Source organism: Schistocerca serialis, chromosome 5 (genome assembly GCF_023864345.2).
Source record: "Schistocerca serialis cubense isolate TAMUIC-IGC-003099 chromosome 5, iqSchSeri2.2, whole genome shotgun sequence".
NCBI classification, from domain to species: Eukaryota; Metazoa; Arthropoda; class Insecta; order Orthoptera; family Acrididae; genus Schistocerca; species Schistocerca serialis.
Window position 1 is genome coordinate 788,855,044 of NC_064642.1, and position 20,040 is coordinate 788,875,083.

Genomic DNA, 20,040 nt, shown 5'->3' on the forward strand with positions numbered 1-20,040 from the left:
CATCCACAAAAAAAGCAGTAGCCCTTGTGTATTCCTGCAGTTTTAGGTACAGGAAGTTAACTAATTCCAGAATACTCACAAATTTTCAGATTTAGCATTGACGAAGATTACCACGTTCATGTGGTTTGTCTTTTCTCAAACAGAAGTGTAGCTCTCAAATCACATTTTGTTGAAGTTAAGTTATGGCATTCAATATAACAAATAGAAGGCAAGAAAATATCAAAAGCCATCCATTAACAGCCTGCGGGAGTGGCCGAGCGGTTCTAGGCGCTACAGTCTGGAACCGCGCAACCACTACGTTCGCAGGTTCGACTCCTGCCTCGGGCTTGGATGTGTGTGATGTCCCTAGGTTAGTGAGGTTTAAGTAGTTCTAAGTTCTAGGGGACTGATGACCTCAGCAGTGAAGTCCCATAGTGCTCAGAGCCATTTGAACCATCCGTTAACATCATTAGATGTGAAGATTTTTCAAGCAAAGTGTTGCAGATGATATCAGAGTTGCATAAGCATTTTCCTTTTACGTCTATTCCCTGTTTCTCCACTCTGAAAAGTTATCATCAAAGCCATTTTTCCCAGTTGTCTTTGTTCATATGTAGCACAGTTTTCTCCGTGCCTCTTTTTCTTTATATCTACTGCAGATTTTTAATTTTCAGTGCAATCCAACAGTATAGATGTATGAATATTTTCTAACATTAGTATCTAAGTCGTTCCATGCCACTGGCTGGTTCATATGAGGATGTTGCTTCAAACAATTTTAAACTGATAGTTGTAATATTGTAAAAACGTACTTTACATATACCACCGAAATGTGTTAAGTTTTTCTGTATCAAAGTAACCTATATTCAACAACATATCAACTGGTAGCTACCAGTCGTTTAGGAACAACAGGTTTTGTTTATCTGCCGTCAAATTTACTTTTTGGAGCACGATACGTCTTCAAATTTATCGAACCAGTTATACAAACTATGGCAATTATGGAAACTCGTCTGCTCTTAGATAAATTTTTGCTCATGCTGACTGTTGATCTGCTTGCCTAATCATTATGCAATCGTGGAAGCAGATGACTGTAAATGTAATTAAACGCGGAAATGCTGTAAAATAAAAAATCGTCAACTGAAATCAAGCTGTCAACTACATTTTAATTTTATTTCAAAGAGAGTAATACTGGTAAATAAAATACCTCATATTACGCAGTCACATAAGGGCAGTCAAGATCAGCAGTGAATTCGGGTACTTGTTGCCGTGGAAGACGTAAACAAGAGCAACAATAGTTAAGTATTTGTTTTTAAGAATGGATGAGACTTCACAAATGCATGTACACGGAATAAAGCGGCGATCAAAGAATGTGTCATGCAGGGATAAATCTTCAGTACAAGCATATTTTTTCAAATATCTGCCTGTTTCTATTCCCCATTTGAACAGTTTCTGAGGGTATGTTTCTTTGGGCACTGAATGGTACGTTAAGTTAATTTTTTTCTTTGCAAATTCACGGGGTACAAAAATTAGTACCACGACAGCAATCAAAAAATAAATCATGCCACCTCACCATGGAAACAGGGGGAAAACCTTTTAAAAAGAAAGAAAAGTGCGATACACTTGCGCAGGCTGGAGCGTGCTGTTCGATGGAAGATATTGGGAGCGATTTACTTTTTCTTAACTTCCGAAAGTACAAGACAACGGTAGTAACACTGGCTCATAAGGGAATGATGGGTTGGCATACATTGCAATTATGTGGTCTTAACCTGTTGCCTAAAATTTGCAGTTGGAGTAATATAGGACACTGATAGTTTAGTTACGACTCTGCCACGTCACACGTACGTAAGCACCCTATCTGATCACCGGCATGCATTATGTCCATTGTGCATTCCGACGGATTTTAGCAATTCCAAAGGGACAATGCGACACCCGACACGTCCAGAATTGCTACAGAGTCCCTCCTGGAACATCCTTCTGAGTTTAAACATTCCCGCTGGCCACCAAACTCCGCAGACATGAACATTATTGAGTATATCTGGGATGCCTTGCAACATGCTGTTCAGAGCAGATCTCCACCCCTTCGTACTCTTACGGATTCATGGAGTCAATGCCCTCTAGCACTGCTCCAGACAGTAGTCGAGTCCATACCACGTCGTGCTGCGGCGCTTACGTGTGCTCGCGGAGGCCCCACTCGATAGTACGCAGCTATACCAGTTTCGAAACTTCGACTCTACAGCGAACATGTAGGCACCAGTTCCTTCACCTAAGAGCATAGTAAGTCTAGTGAGTTTCCAGTCCCAATTCGCCCAAATCAGTCCCGAAATAAGCGAGTCTGTGGTCCCTTCGTCAGGTATGCACTTCTGCTGCGCATGTCTCCATACTCATTCACTTCTGCAACAGCAGATGATTATAGTAGTGTCTGCGCACTCCGATAATAGCCACAGTATTTCCATCTCTTTTGCAGTAGATTCCTAACTCTGCAAAACATAGGTGAAGACGGCTCCTGGGCTTTCAGAGAAGAAGTGCCCTGCAAGGCTCCTGAGGTGGAAGTGCCCGCCTAAGGTGAATTCTGCTCTGTTCGCCTTTACAGAAACTGTGCTAGCTCTACCAGCATCGGAAACTCTGTAGCTAACCATAGTAAAGACTCTGACTTTCGAGCAATAAATTATTCAGAAGTACACAGAAGAGCAAAAGAAACTGGCACACCTGCCTTATTTCGTGTAGGGCACCCGGGAGCATCAAGAAGTGCCCCACAACACGACGTGACATTGACCCGACTAACGTCTGCTGTAGTGCTGGAGGGAACAGACACCATGAATCCCGCAGGGCTGTCGATAAATCCGTAAGAGTACGGCGGGGGGGGGGGGGGGGGGGGGGTGGAGGGGCTGCAGATCTCTTCTGAACAGCACGTTGCAAGCATACCAGATATATTCGATAATATTCATGTCTGCGGAGTTTGGTGGGCAGCGGAAGTGTGTAAACTCAGAAGAGTGTTCCTGGAGGGACTCTGTAGCAATTCTGAACGTGCGGTGTGTCGGATTATCCTGCTCGAACTACCCAAGTCCGTCGGAATGCATAATGGATATGAACGGGTGAGGATGATCAGACAGAATGCTTACGTACGTCTTACCTGTCAGAGTCGTATCTCGACGTATCAGGCGTCCAGTATCACTCCTAATGCACACGCCCCACACCATTACAGAGCCTCCACCAGCTTGAACAGTCCCCTGCTGACATGGAGGATCAATGGATTCATGACGCTGTTCCCATACCCGTACACGTCCGTCTGCTCGATGCATTTTGAAGCGAGACTCGTCCGGGGAGGAAACATGTTTCCAGTCATTAACACTGCAATGTCGGTGTTGACGGGTCCAGGCGAGGCGTACAGCTCTGTGTCCTGCAGTCATACAGAGCACACAAGTGGGCTTTCGGATCCGAAAGCTATTATCGATTATGTTTCGTTGAATGGTTCTCACGCTGACAGTTGTTAATGGCCGAGCATTGAAATCTGTTGCAAGTTGCGGAAGGGTTGAACTTCTGTCACGTTGAACGATTCCCATTCTTGCAGGACTTATTTTTTCCGGCCGCAGCAATGTCGGAGATTTGACAATTTACCTGATTCTGATATTCACGGTAGATTTGTGAAATGATCGTACTGGAAAATCTCAACTTCATCGCCACTTCGGACATGCTGTGTTCCATGGCTCGTACGCCGACTATAACACAACGTTCAAAGTCTCGTAAATCTTGGTAACCTGCCATTGTAGCAGCAGTAACCAATCTAACGACTGCGCCATACACTTGTCGTTTGATATAGGCGTTGCCGACAGCAGCGCCTCAGTGTATATTATCAACATCAATTCCCTCACATGTTTTGACTTGATTAACCAATGGTGTTAACTGTCTCTAAAAGTGAGGGCAGAAGTTCAGATTTCTGTCCCGCCAAGAATGTGATTTTCCTCCTTCCCAATAGGAGTGGAGGTATGTACACCTGAGTCCTTCCCCCGTATACCAACATTTTTCTCTAGCCATTAAGAGGTCGATTTACAAGTTTAATTAAGAACACTTGGCTGCCTCCTTTCTCACTATAGCGTCATTCTTTGTTTTCAAAGCGTGTTGTGCTTTTTACCCAGCCTCGTAGATTCGTATCTGTCCAAAAAGCATTCTTAAAGTTCCTCACGGTCCTGAAGTTTTCCAGACTCTTATTTTCGTCAGACCTTCCTCCGTTATTAGGGGCTCTGGACGATTTCAACCTCCTTCAAACCCCAGCTGCAGCGACCACCTTTGAGTACTGGGCTTTTCGAAAGATATATGTTTACGACCCTCTATTGCGCTCCCAGGCGGTAATGTTCCATTGTAGCTCGCCTAACCTGTAATAGCTCGTACCTGAACGCGTACTCAGGTGCAATAACCATCTCACGACTTTATGGGATCCAAATGAATGACAGTTAGCTTTTGCGTCAGTTTGGCAAAAACTGCCATCTGCGACCAGGTCTGAATTCGTGTACTAAGGACCTATCTGCGTCCTCGTGACAACAGTGAGCTACTGTTGCGTTAAAGAAGACTATACCCGTAGTAAGGGACAATTAGCACGGCGGAGCGCAGACGCCGCAGTCCGGCTTGGGTGGCCGCGGCCCCCACGTATTAAAACGGGCCGCGGCTGACCCAGCGGCCCGTATCGATCACGCCGCACTTGCCGGCGGGCGGCAGGCGCCGCTCTGTCTGCCGCCAGCGGGGTTCCCTCTGACGGCCCCACCTCCGCCACCAGCACCAGAGACCACCACAGTCTCGGCAAAGTGCAGCGAACACAGCGGTTTCTTTGACTGCTGCTGCTACGCGCAAAATTTTCTGCCTTAATAACACAGTGGTTTACACAGCGTCTCAACTAAAATTATCTAATTTGTTTTTAAAGACGTGTGTGAGTCACGTGGAGCACATGTTTGTTATATAAGGTAAAAGTCATTAAAGTTACTTTGCGTGATGTAGCCACTAGCTACAATTTGCAACGTATTCTTCTACAACTTGACCGCTTCATGCGACTTGTCCATTAAGCCTACTGCATCATTTAATCCTCTGTCTTGACAGAAAACGTTGAGGCCCCAAGTATGTATGCTAATTGCAATGCTACTTCGTATTGTCCATCTGAGCCATTTGCTCGCTATCGAGTTTCCAAGTATCAGCAAGTCCTCCGCTTCCACTCCCCCCCACCCCCCCCCCCCCCACTTCCTAAAATTAGCGTAACAGTGGACGTTGAGCATGTAGATTTTTCATGGCCGAATACACAAATGCTTGTTATGATGGTTTTATAAGGTTCGGATTATTTACTGGATTAATATTGTGACCCAATCAAGCCAATAAAAGAGTATGAAACATACGAAACCAGTGGGTATCGATAGCTCCTGTTACGTAAAAAAGATTTCGTATGTACAAATATTCGCAAAATATTCGTTGTTTCACTTTTAAACGTTCATATTGCAGGTATTTGAATTAATGTTGATGCATTTCATTTAAATTTCAGTAAATTAATTTTTATTAATTGTTTCAAAGATGTACGAGAGTATTATCGACGAAATTGTAAACTCTATGATTAGCATGTTATCTTTGTTCTGTTTCGTTGTGCAGTCTTGGCGGAACCGTAGTTGTAAATCGGCGTTCTTGTCGGGAATGTGAGGTGGTTGACGGAAGAACTATTGTCCGAGCGTTGCCCCGATAATTAATGTACCGCAACCATTTTTTTCTGAGCCGAAAACAAAGCTACGAATGCGAAACGTTAGCTACGTATTACACACATCAAAAAAAGTTTTGCATCACCACCATTCCCAGAACACCTGAAGATAGACGTTGACTGTGGATATTGTACAACAGACACAGACTCTTTGACTGTTCAGAAATGTCACTAAACCCGCCAAATATGTAAACAACCATGCATGAGCAGCGCCTATTAGACGGAGGGAGTCCAACAGCCGACTAGTTCCAGGAAGGAGGTACACGGCTCGTGTTGTCTGTAGTTCAACCATGCATAGACGCTCAATACTGCAGTTCGATCGCGTCCGCACTGTTACTTTGTGCCAGGAAGGGCTCTCAACAAGGGAAGTGCCCACGCGTCTCGGAGCGTACCAAAACGATGTTCTTCAGGCATGGAGGAGATTCAGAGAGACAGGGAATTCCGATGACATGCCTCGCTCAGGCCGCCCAACGGCTACTACTGCAGTGCATGGCCGCTACCTACGGATTACGGCTTGGACAAACCCTGACAGCAACGCCACCATGTTGAATAATACTAGTCGTGTTACGACTCAAACTGTGCGCAACAGGCTGCATGATGCGCAACTTCACTCCCGATGTCCATCTTGACGTCCACCTTTGCAGCCACGACACCGTGCAGCCCGGTACGGATGGGCCCAACAACATGCCGAATGGACCACTCAGGATTGGCACACGTTCTCATCACCGATGTATGTAGCATATGCCTTCAACCAGACAATCGTCGGAGACATGTTTTGAGGCAACCCGGCCAGGCTGAACACCTTAGACACACTGTCCAGCGAGTGCAGTAAGGTGGAGGTTCCCTGCTGTTTTGGGGTGGCATTACGTGGGGCCGACGTACGCCGCTGGTGATCATGGAAGGCGCCGTAACGGCTGTACGATATGTGAATGCCATCCTCCGACCGACAGTGCAACGATATCTGCAGCATATTGCCGAGGCATTCGTCTTCATGGACGACATTTCGCGTCCCCATCGTGCACATCTTGCGAATGACTTGCTATAGAATAACGTCATCAAATGGCTCAAATGGCTCTGAGCACTATGGGACTTAACAGCTGAGGTCATCAGTCCCCTAGAACTTAGAACTACTTAAACCTAACTAACCTAAGGACATCACACACATCCATGCCCGAGGCAGGATTCGAACCTGCGACCGTAGCAGTCGCGCGGTTCCGGACTGCGCGCCTAGAACCGGATAACGTCATCGCTCTACTAGAGTGGCCAGCATGTTCTCCAGACCTGAAACCTATCGAACATGCCTGGGATTGATTGGAAAGGGCTGTTTATGGACGACGTGACTCACCAACCACTCGGAGGGATCCACGCCGAATCGCCGTTCAGGAGTGGGACAATCTGGACAAACAGTGCCTTGATTAGCTCGTGGATAGTATATCACGATGAATACAGGCACGCAGCAATGCAAGAGGACGTATTACTGGGTATCAGATGTACCGGTAAGAACAGAAATCTGGACCAACATCTCTGAAGGTCTCGCTGCATGGTGGTACAATACGCCATGTGTCGTTTTCCTGACAAGGACTGAATCGACTAGTGGGTGTCAGGAGCGTCTAAGATTGACAAGAACATTGTTGTGTTACACATCGCAGTGCAAACTGTCGTTCTCGACCGCGTAATGAGTATGAATGAACACTCAAGGGAACGGGTTATTCCATTGACGCCATCTGTTTCATCTCTAGAGGCTTCATCCTGTCGAATTTCAGCGGTGGTGTGTCCGGAATATATTCTTCAGCCACTCATAAGAAAACCGTGTGATCTGAATGCTGGACGTAGAGGCATCAAGAGAAGGGGTGAGGTGTGTGGACGACCTTCCTGTCATGTTGCATTTCCAATTCGTAGAGTAAATTATTTAAAAAAGTTGAATATTGTGGAATAAGAAGTCCGCTCAAATTTTTTTGGAAATTGGAAATTTATGGTACGTGCCATGGGACCAAACTGCTAAGGTCATCGTTCCCTCGGCTTACACACTACTTAATCAAACTTAAACTAACTTACGCTAACGACAACACACACACCCATGCCGAAGGGAGGACTCGAACCTCCGACGGGGGGAGCCGCGTGAACCGTGGCAAAGCGCCCCTGACCGCACTGCTACCCCGCGTGGCTCAAATTTGTTGAATTTACAAAGTGCAGCAAGGAGGAGTACTTCACTATAGGAACAACGAAGGAACTTTGAGAATATTGGAATAATAATAAAAGAAAAGCCATTGCGGAATAAATCGTAATGAAAGGAAACATCCCTATTATCCCACCGATATTTAGATTTCCTATGAATTCTTAAACAGGCTATGAGGAATGTCGGAATGGTTCCTTCGAAAAGGGGACGGCCGATGTCTGTGGCATTCCTTGTCTAATAGAAGACTCAGCTCCGTATCTAAACGACCTCCCCGTCGGCAGGACGTGAATCCCCCATCATATTTCTCTACAATTAACACCAAAGAAATGCCGTTCTGTCACTGTGTAACTGTGACGAAAGGATATAAACCGCATCTTCTTGTCATGTGGAAAGTGCAAATATTCTAGAGAAAAAGTCATGCGATAGTTGGTCCAGTTCCCACAAAACATTGTGTCAATATTCTTCTTTACAATTTGAAAGTTTTTACGGTACTTAATAAAGTGATACAGAGAACTGAAGGGATAAAAATTTAAATATATTTCTAAAACGTTACGTTAACTGTGTGTTTTAGCAGTCTCATTAAAAGGTGCCGGATGTTACACATGATCTTAACAAATCTTAAGTAAGCTATTTGCAATGTAAGATGGTCATTGTAACGTACTAATTTCAGTGTGCAAATAGGCTAGTTGTAAGTTTTGGGCACATTTACACTTCAGATTGTTATAGGCTTATCCATTGTTCTACGTCATCCACCTAAATTGTATCACAATGGTAATGATGTTCTTCACCCCGATAGCCGTCTACGACTTAGTCATGTATATACGCTTTATTTGTTGGTGCTACATTCCTTTCTGGCAGGATCTGAGCAACATGCAATCAACTGCTGGCTTTATTGCTCCTAAATTTTCGGAGTGGTATGACTCGTGCTTGTAGTAGTAACGCAAATAATTATTTACTGTCAGTATTAGTTGCCAAGATGATGTAATTGGAATTTATTTCATTTTGGACTGCAATTTCACACTCCGTATGTGTTACAGGTAAAATACAGCCCTTTCAGAGCATAGTTTTCTGTCAGCCACATAATAAAAATGCCACTGTCAGAGGAAAAGTAAGGAGTGTGTTTTAACGGATACAGTTCACTGCACTACGGAGAAGTAAGTAAAAAAACGCATTTGCATCTGCATCAACCAGCAACAGATAAACCCACAAAACATATCTACGACAAGTGGAACTGTCTCTCTTTCACTCCATTTCCGCACCTATTCAGAATATTTGGTCATTCCTGTGGGAAAAGAAACACGTATTTAACAAAGCTACTGGAAACTAACACACCTACTACCTGTATGCATTCCTTCAGCGCCTCAACAAAGAAAAAAAATGCTATGATGATTGACCACCAGCATCATTTGTACATAGAAACCATTTTTCAAAATTTCCCGTATCAATTAAAGACTCGTGAACTGTCAACTAAACGCTTCATAAAATAGGTGCTATTGTTATACAAATCGCGTTACGAGCTCATAGGTTATGGGATATAGTTCTCCCGTTCAAGGATGACACGCAAGAGAGAATAGTCGGAAGACCATGATGTTAGCAGTTGTTTGGTGGGTTACCATTTCCGTAATCTAAACTTTTTTGTATAATAGTCAAGATACGTTTCTGCATTTCACATTTAAGGATTTAGCATTTTCTTTGTACGCGTAATTCGGCACTGAAAGATTACGTAATCAAGAGAATATTTGCTTGTACAGAAAAATGTGGGATCATCGCTGTCTATTCCCTGTTTTCGTACTGTCTAGCGTCTTAACAACTATATTCGACTTTCAGTTGTCATCTTCATAATGAAACAGCAATGAATATTATAAAAGTAGCGGGTAATTTCTTACGTTATTCATACAGAATTGCTGAAGATGAACTGTACTCTCTGAGTTACCAGCAACGGAAATTTTATTTAATAGGCAAATGCCCTCTTATACTGATAAGAGCCTTAGAATAGGCAGTAAAATAATTACGTTCAGCGGCTCGTGTTTCATCTTTCTCCTTTTTAAGACTCATAGAAACGGACACACACACTCACACACACACACACACACACACGGAATACACTTGCTTTTTACTGACACACTACGGTCTCATTTGTAAATGAAATTGCTTCTAGCCAAGAATTTTCGCAGACTGTTCTTGGCTGTAATGCAAATTCTGGAACTGGAAGTCCCCGTTTTAATACTAACAGTTGGAAAGCAGTTTGTCCTACTCCCACCTCACTGGGATCTGAGACGGAAAACTGAACTCTGATTTCAGCGCTGCCCTACTGAGTTGTGAATACAGTGGAAAAAAGTAGAAGACGGACGCTGACCTTCCATTCTGCGGTCCCACGTTGCCGCTGTCGAAGGATGAACTGGCGCTAATGTCCTCGTCAGCGATGGCCCCTGACTCCATCCCCAGTGGCGCGACGCATTGTGCTGCAAGAAAACAAGAGCCATCAGTACACACTGTAAAAAGCTCTTCAAAATTAATGAACACTGCTTCAAATCACGAGTAATCAGAATGACTGACATTCTGGACTCTCCCTTCTTTGCACTGTGCGCTGCACCGTATTAGTAGCAAACACATGCATTACGATAGACAATTTATTTGGGCAACAACCACTGATCCTATATGTTTTTAAAGTTTCTATGAGTACTACTTCTAACAACAGTTGTAGTGTTCTTCTACCCAAATGATTTCAAACATCGTGTTAGCATAACTTCGAGGACATAATCTGAACACAATAACTTGGATGGAGAAGGGAAGAGAAACGGGAAGAAAGAGAGGGGAATACAATCCACTCGTATGGACGTAACAAAAGCTCGGACTGTGTGAGAATGAGGCAGACCGTCGCCTTTTCAGCAGCCTCCTTGAGTGGTTTACGGACATCAGAATCGTATTCGTTGGCAGGTAGCTGAACACTGGTTGTCGCGAACGTAAGTTCAGTGTCTTAAATACTGCGAAAACTCGGTAAGTATGGCAGTAGAAATCTCAAGTCCCTTCAACGCATCTGGCTGACCTCTGTCGTAACCCACGTAATGTAACTGTCATACGTGACACCAAAGCGCGATAATGGTGCAGGTACTTTCAAGTAGGATTCATGGATTTCATGATGCAAGTAGTCAGCTAAGGAAGCGAATGTCAACCTACGATTTGTTCACTAAGTGGATAAGACGATGCCAGAAAATAGTCTACAAAATCAGAACAAGCGAGGGGGGATATTCTCATCAGACACTCTCTTTCTCCATTACAAGGTTCTGCCTCGCACTGCAGCTGCAACAAAGACCCTCCTGAAGCGTTTTCAATGGGAAGCGTTTGATTGTCCATGATGTCAGACTTGGCTACCTCTTATTTTCATCTCTTTGTACACATGAAAGGCTGGCTATGAGGACAGCAGTTTGGCACAGTCAACGATCTGCAGACCAGTGTAGAGAATTGGTGGAAACCACGGCTACGTTCAACGACGAGGGTATTCCAAAGTTGGTACCACGCTACGACATGTTTACGTCGGAGCGCCGACTATGAAGAGAGGTAGCTAGAGAGTGAACTAAACATTGTAAATACAAAATTTTTAATTTTCACTGCGGTTTCCATTTCATCACCGTTTGGACCTTGAAAAAAAAAAATTCTTATGTAATATTGCAGGTACATTCTATGGTATATGTGGATACAGTCCGTAGAAAATGTTGCAAATGGAATTTAAAGTAAAAAAGTAATAAATTTTAAACGTTATGCATGATGAAGTTTTCCTGGAAGAACAGCCAACACATAGTAACTCATGGAACTCATCTTCTATCATGCGGCAGCTCCGTGTCCACAAACCACCGGCTCATAATTTACGAGAATTTCGTGTCCAACGCCCAGAAATCTTTCATCACAAACCTCTGAAAAACACTACTGGCCATTAAAATTGCTACTCCAAGACGAAATGCCGATGATAAACCGGTATTCATTGGACAATTATATTATAATAGAACTGACATGTGATTACATTTTCACACTATTTGGGTGCATAGATCCAGAGAAATCAGTACCCAGTACAACCACCTCTGGCCGTAATAACGGCCTTGATACGCCTGGGTATTGAGTCAAACAGAGCTTGTATGGCGTGTACAGGTACAGCTGCCCATGCAGTTTCAACACGATACCACAGTTCATCAAGAGTAGTGATTGGTGTATTGTGACGAGTCAGTTGCTCGGCCACCATTGACCAGACGTTTTCAATTGGTGAGAGATCTGGAGATTGTGCTGGCCGGGGCTGCAGTCGAACATTTTCTGTATCCAAAAAGGCCCGTACAGGAGCTACAACATGCGGTCGTGCATTATCCTACTGAAATGTAGGGTTTCGCGGGGATCGAATGAAGGGTAGAGCCACGGGTCGTAACATATCTGAAATGTAACGCTCACTGTTCAAAGTGCCGTCAATGCGAACAAGAGGTGACCGAGAAGTGTAACCGATGGCATCCCATACCATGACGTCGGGTGATACGCCAGTATGGCGATGACAAATACACGCTTCAAATGTGCGTTCACCGCGATGTCGCCCAACACGGATGCGATCATCATGATGCTGTACACAGAACCAGGATTCATCGGAAAAAAGGACGCTTGCGATTCGTGCACCCAGGTTCGTCGTTCAGTACACCATGGCTGTCGCTCCTGAAAACGGCTCTGAGCACTATGGGACTTAACATCTGAGGTCATCGGTCCCCTACACTTACAACTACTTAAACCTAACTAACCTAAGGACATCACATACATCCACGCCCGATGCAGGATTCGAACCTGCGACCGTAGCAGCAGCGCGGTTCCCGACTGACGCGCCTACAACCGCTCGGCCACTACGGCCGGCCTGTCGCTCCTGTCTGTGATGCAGCGTCAAGGGTAACCGCAACCATGGTATCCGAGCTGATAGTCCATGCTGCTGCAAACGTCGTCAAACTGTTCCTGCAGATGGTTGTTGTCTTGCAAACGTCCCCATCTGTTGACTCAGGGATCCAGACGTGGCTGCACTATCCGTTACAGCGATGCGGATAAGATGCCTGTCATCTCGACTGCTAGTGATACGAGGCCATTGGGATCCAGCGCGGCGTTCAGTATTACCCTGCTGAACCCACCGAGTCCATATTCTGCTAACAGTCATTGGATATCGACCTACGCGAGCAGCAATGTTGCGATACGATAAACCGCAAACGCGATAGGCTGCAATCCGACCTTTATAAAAGTCGGAAACGTGATGGTACGCATTTCTCCTCCTTACACGAGGCATCACAACAACGTTTCACCATGCAACACCGGTGAACTGCTCTTTGTGTATGAGAAATCGGTTGGAAACTTTGCTCATGTCAGCACGTTGTAGGTGTCGCCACTGGCGCCAACCTCGTGTGAATGCTCTGAAAAGGTAACCATTTGCATATCACCGCATCTTCTTCGTGACGGTAAAATTTCGCGTCTGTAGCACGTCATCTTCGTGGTGTAGCAATTTTAATGGCCAGTAGCGTAGCTAGTAAGGGCTTGTCGATATACGTCACACGCAATCGAGACTGTGTTTTGTTCCCGAAGTGGACCAGTACGCTAGCCGGCCGGAGTGGCCTAGCGGTCCTAGACGCTACAGCCTGGAACCGCGTGACCGCTACGGTCGCAGGTTCGAATCCTGCCTCGGGCATGGATGTGTGTGATGTACTTAGGTTAGTTAGGTTTAAGTAGTTCTAAGTTCTAGGGGACCTCAGAAGTTAAGTCACATAGTGCACAGAGCCAGTACGCTATGATGGAGGTGCTCGTAACATTCTGGCTCATCATCGTACAGGGAAACCCTTCGCCTTACCGGTTTCTTCTGGAAAACCCACCACAGGTCCGTCTGCTGCGCCAGACCGCCTCCTGACCTCGTGACCTCCCCCAGCCTCGTGCACGCTTGACAGCGGTGCTGGATTCGGCCCGCTGTTCGCGCTTCACCAGCCACCCGCCGCCGTCTCCCGTCACGCCCACTCCGGAGTACTGCGCTCGTGTACAGGCACTCCCCCTGCCGCTCTGCCTGCATTTGTATGCCGGCGGGCGGCAGCCACGGCTACGGCTACGGCTACGGCTACAGCCGCCAGCTGCCAGCCGCCAGCGCGCCTCTGGATGCCCGTCACGAACAGCAGACAGCTAACAGCCGGCACCAGCGGCTCCCCTCCCCCCACCATACGCAGCCACATGCAAGCGAGCGAGTGCCGAACGCGTCCCGAATTCACCACCCCAGTCACGCAGCTCAGACCCGGAATCGTTCGCATACCTGACAGCGACGTTCTAATTTCATGCCTACAGACTCAAAATCACCTCTGTTTTCTGTTACGTAACTGGGACGATAAACTCTCTCTCTCTCTCGCTCTCTCTCTCTCTCCCTCCCTGTGTGTGTGTGTGTGTGTGTGTGTGTGTGTGTGTGTGTGTGTTCCTCCTACTGTTGCGGCCACATGTAGTAAGCGTTGCTTCACGCAGTAATTCAGTCAGAGACACCAAAGGACTTGGAAGAGCAGTTGAACGGAATGGACAGTGTCTTGAAAGGAAGATATAAGATGAACATCAACAAAAGCAAAACGAGGATAATGCAATGTTGTCGAATTAAGTCGGGCGGGCTGTGGGAATTAGATTAGGAAATGAGATGCTTAAAGTAGTAAAGGTGTTTTGCTATTTGGGGAGCAAAATAACTGATGACGGTCGAAGTAGAGAGGATACAAAATGTAGACTGGCAATTGGAAGGAAAGCGTTTCTGAAGAAGAGAAATTTGTTAACATCGAGTATTGATTTAAGTGTCAGGAAGTCGTTTCTGAAAGTATTTGTATGGAGTGTAGCGATGTATGGAAGTGAAACATGGACGATAACTAGTTTGGGCAAGAAGAGAATAGAGGCTTTTGAAATGTTGTGCTATAGAAGAGTGCTGAAGGTTAGATGGGTAGATCACATAACTAATGAGGAGGTATTGAATAGAATTGAGGAGAAGAGGAGTTTGTGGCACAATTTGACTAGAAGAAGGGATCGGTTCTTAGGACATGTTCTGAGGCATCAAGGGATCACCAATTTAGTACTGGAGGGCAGCGTGGACGGTAAAAATCGTAGAGGGAGACCAAGAGATGAATACACTAAGCAGATTCAGAAGGATGCAGGCTGCAGTACGTACTGGGAGATGAAGATGGCAAATGGTTCAAATGGCTCTGAGCACTATGGGACTTAACTTCTGTGGTCATCAGTCCCCTAGAACTTAGAACTACTTAAACCTAACTAACCTAAAGACATCACACACATCCATGCCCGAGGCAGGATTCGAACCTGCGACCGTAGCGGTCACGCGGTTCCAGGCTGAAGCGCCTTTAACCGCACGGCCACACCGGCCGGCTGGAAATGAAGAGGCTTGCACAGGATAGAGTAGCATGGAGAGCTGCATCAAACCAGTCTCAGGACTGAAGACCACAACAACAACACGCAGTGGAGGGTAGCAAAAGAGAGACAGCCGGCGATCGCGGCATTGCGAAGTAGGCGCGGCACAGATAGCCTTGCTGACAGTTGCAGTCTAGCAACCGGCTGACGCAAGGACGCACGCAGACCGAGCGAAGCCTGGAGAGTGCTGAGTAAGGGAAGTGAGGCCAGCACGCTAAGTTACGCTGCAATATACTGCGGGAGTAACAACAAGAAGCTGCCACCTCCTCCTGCTGGATATAAATAGTGGAGCGCAGGCAGCAATGGACAGAAGCCATTAGGAAGCAGTTCGGATCTGAGGACGGACGTCGTCCGTGTCCGAATGTTCAATCATCGAGGGTGACAATTCCAGAAGTCTGTTCGGGCTCGCAGGAGTCGTCTGTTCGCCGCCAGATGACTACTTCAGCTCTGGGGGTCGGCCCGAGTTCGGTCGGCGCCATGGCTGACTGACTACAGCGAGAAATTCCAGCAGGACCGGCCGCAGCGCGGTCTCGGGCACGGGCGCCACCGGGGACTGACGCCCGGACTCCACGGCAACCCAGGCCCACAGCGCGTGGTCCGTCCTTGACGGCAGCTCGCGGACATTGCGACTGATGGCTTCCCAGCCGCCGGTGCAGCAGGAGGCGGCAGCTGACCTCACGGCGACGCGGCTCCGTGGGCGTGCCATACTGGGCTGCCGAGCGGCGACGAGTTCATCTCAACCACAGGGCATCCTGACTTCAGCGGAGCAATCGTGGAGCGTGTTGCGCGCATTGTCGTAGAATCTACACAGCAGCAGCCAGGTGGAAGGATCTGCAGGGCTGGGCAGCGACGACTAAGGAGAAATTGTAAAGAAAGCTCAATAAATAATTGTAAAACTCCACGCCGTCTCAGTCTTTGGCGCCGCCACTCTGTCTGCTGATAACAAGTACTGCAGAATTTGTAACAAGTGGCCATCTGACATAACACTACTGAATCGTGCATCGTCTGACTGTTGTACGAACTTACGTATGGAGGACATAGACATTGGCGTGCCGGGGGTTGAAAAGTACCTGAAAGGATTGAAAACAAGCAAGATGACAGGTCCAGTTATTGTACTGATTCAGTTTTCTCATGCAGAGAAGTCAGAATGACCGGTGTGTTTTATTTGAAAAAACTTTCTAAAGCAGAAACAACATAAATACCGTTTCGAGTGACTTTGCTACAATCTTCAGGTCATCAAAACTTTATGATACAAAATGTGTTCATTTTGAACTGGATCTCACGCCGTTTTTGGTGGTAAGTTCCTATCGGACCAAACTGCTGAGGTCATCGGTGTCTAGGCTTACGCACTACTTAATGTAACTTATACTAACTTACGCTAAGGACAACACACGCACCCAAGCCCGATGGAAGATTTGAACCTCCTACGAGGGGAGTCACGCGAACCTTATCAAGGCGCCTTAAACCACGCGGCTACCCCGTGTGGCTCGCCAAGTTGTCATGTAGATAAAACGTAGTACATAATGTAAAGCTTTGTCATAGCTAAAACATTTAAAACCAAGAAGCGCCTTGTGCATATAACCACGCCCAATTGTGTAGCACTCAAAGATGATAGTTACGTCATAAAAAACATAATATACATGTCCGGTTAACGTTAGCAGATGAGCTACTGTGTATTTTATTGCATATTCTTTGTTTTTATGACGTAAGGATCACATGTGAGTGCTATGCTAATGTGCATAAGGCGCTTCATGATTTTAAATGTTTGAATTATGACAAACCTGTCTATTATGTACTAAATTTTATTTACATCACAACTTGGCATGAGGTCCAGCTCACAATAACATAAATTTCTGAATACCTGAAGACGAAACCGGTTGTATGTAAATAAATATTTATGCGACCTTGGCTTTAGAAGTTCTTACCAAGTTAGCTACTGGATCCTTACATGCATTTATGTGAATCTCTCCTCCAACGGACAGTCCCAAGCAACTGGGAAAAGTCCAGGATTGTGAAATATTGGGTCACAAAAATACAAATATCCTTAATGTTGGTTTGCTGCGCATATAGAGTGTTCTCAAATTGCCGTTACAAACTTCTTGGAATTGTAGCGGGGAGTGAGTGCATAATATTTTGAATAGGAGACCGTGTTCGGAAATATACCGTTTCCGTGTTACCGGCGCTTGAAAACATGTTTGGTAGGTAGGGATTCAACAGTGTAGTCGCTGTTGGGGGTGGTTACATCGGATCTGCTGATGTCATTTGATATCTGTCCCACCTCTCTGGCCTGGTTCGAGCCCCACTCACGTGTCTGTAAGTGTGAGAGCAACATGATTGAGTACACATTTATAGAATACACCGACATGATCCTTCTGTATGGTGAAGGTCACGGTAATGGAGGAACTGCTTGTCTCCTTTGTCACGATCATCACGTCTGTCTCCATCGCGTAACCTTTTCGCCACAGTTACGCAACGGCTTCGAGGAAGGGCAGCTTCACCGTCATGCAGGCGTGTTTGTGGTGGTCCAAGGAGACGCCACACGCCCGAATTAGAAGAGGCCGTACTGCATCAAAAAGGTGAAGAGAATCCGTCAATGAGGACACGCGCAATTTATTTCACTAGTACTGATTATATCTGTGAAACAAGTGATCTACTGGGTCGCGACTTATCAATTACTTGGAAAGGTGGTTGCGTTAATAACATGTTTTTAAATGGTTGTTGCACGGAAACGGTACCATCCATTTCCGGACACGGGTTCCAATTAAAAACATTATCTCCTCACTCCACTCTACAAGTCCTAGAAGTTTGTACAGGGAATTGGGAACATCCTGTATTCTTGAGGATCGTATATGTTTGAATGTATACAATTTCGTTGAAGATAAAATAATCTATTCACAAAACTCCACGAATTTGAAACGCGTAACTCGTTGTGAACATCTCATCTTTCACGATATCCTGCGAAATGATTCCCCACTGCTGACTGTTAAACGAATATCCTTATGTAGGAAACAGGTTTCCAGAAACGTGAGTAACTCAAAGACTTTTTAAGTAATACAGCCCAGTAGGTTGCCCTGGACGGTGAGTATTCGTCAGAGAGCAGAGTATCGTCCGGAGTTCTCCAAGAAACTACTACTCTTGTTCTCTATACCGGATGTCCCTCCCAATAGCCGGCAGACGCGTCTTCTCTGAAGTTTCGGTAATTATGTGCAGTTTAGTTTTTGTAGTGTGTAGCTGGAGTCAGCTCAAACATACAGTATACTGCTCATCACTGACGCCCAGCGATCACGGAAAGACAGACAAATTTATTTTTAAAGCGAGATTTTTGTGCCCGTTAGATAGAGCGGCCCCCAATTATTCTAGAGCGATGTTTCTTTTATCGATATGTGATAAAAGGGGCACTAAAGTAAGAAGGATAACCAATACACCAGCAGCGAGTGGGCAGCGCTGCTGCATAGGAATAGCTGCCAGTGCGGTGCTATCGCTCTTGAAATACCGGTTATTCCTCGTGTTTTACTGTACCCGTTAATATGTATCGATGAAACCAATATCGCATTAGGCCAATTTGGGGACAGCTCTATCGAATGTGAACAAAAAATTTCATTTTGCAACGGGACTCCAGTTACCCACAGCAAAAGTGTAATTGTGAGTATGTCCTGAAAAACAAGATAAAAGAAGCCTGAATACACGAATGAGAGACACCCTCTACACATAAACGATTTGAGGGACAGACTGAGCAACGATAAGTAACTGTTCGCCGATGACGCTGTAGTCTACAGGTAAATGTCGTCCTGTATCCTGTAGCCTCTTAGGAGGCTACAGGATACAGGACTGAATTTCAGTTTAGTGTGATGAATGGCAGCTCGGTTTAAAAGTGGAAAAATGTAAGTTAAACAGGTCATTCAATCCTTAAAAGTTTGAATACAGTATAACTAGCGTGTTGGTTGACGCAGTTACGTGGATTAAATACACTCCTGGAAATTGAAATAAGAACACCATGAATTCATCGTCCCAGGAAGGGGAAACTTTATTGACACATTCCTGGGGTCAGATACATCACATGATCACACTGACAGAACCACAGGCACATAGACACAGGCAACAGAGCATGCACAATGTCGGCACTAGTACAGTGTACAGTGTACAGTTTCGCAGCAATGCAGGCTGCTATTCTCCCATGGAGACGATCGTAGAGATGCTGGATGTAGTCCTGTGGAACGGCTTGCCATGCCATTTCCACCTGGCGCCTCAGTTGGACCAGCGTTCGTGCTGGACGTGCAGACCGCGTGAGACGACGCTTCATCCAGTCCCAAATATGCTCAATGGGGGACAGATCCGGAGATCTTGCTGGCCAGGGTAGTTGACTTACACCTTCTAGAGCACGTTGGGTGGCACGGGATACATGCGGACGTGCATTGTCCTGTTGGAACAGCAAGTTCCCTTGCCGGTCTAGGAATGGTACAACGATGGGTTCGATGACGGTTTGGATGTACCGTGCACTATTCAGTGTCCCCTCGACGATCACCAGTGGTGTACGGCCAGTGTAGGAGATCGCTCCCCACACCATGATGCCGGGTGTTGGCCCTGTGTGCCTCGGTCGTATGCAGTCCTGATTGTGGCGCTCACCTGCACGGCGCCAAACACGCATACGACCATCATTGGCACCAAGGCAGAAGCGACTCTCATCGCTGAAGACGACACGTCTCCATTCGTCCCTCCATTCACGCCTGTC

At 46.0% G+C, this 20,040-nt stretch overlaps 1 protein-coding gene across 1 annotated transcript in view; it reads right to left on the reverse strand.

Annotated features, from left to right (window-relative positions):
• Window positions 1-20,040, reverse strand: part of LOC126481123 (discoidin domain-containing receptor tyrosine kinase B-like) — a 255,085-nt gene that overhangs the window by 217,777 nt on the left and 17,268 nt on the right. The window contains exon 2 of the mRNA XM_050104660.1: window positions 10,231-10,336. Within this exon, the coding sequence (XP_049960617.1) occupies window positions 10,231-10,336 (106 nt within the window). The remainder of the gene's footprint in view (window positions 1-10,230; window positions 10,337-20,040) is intronic.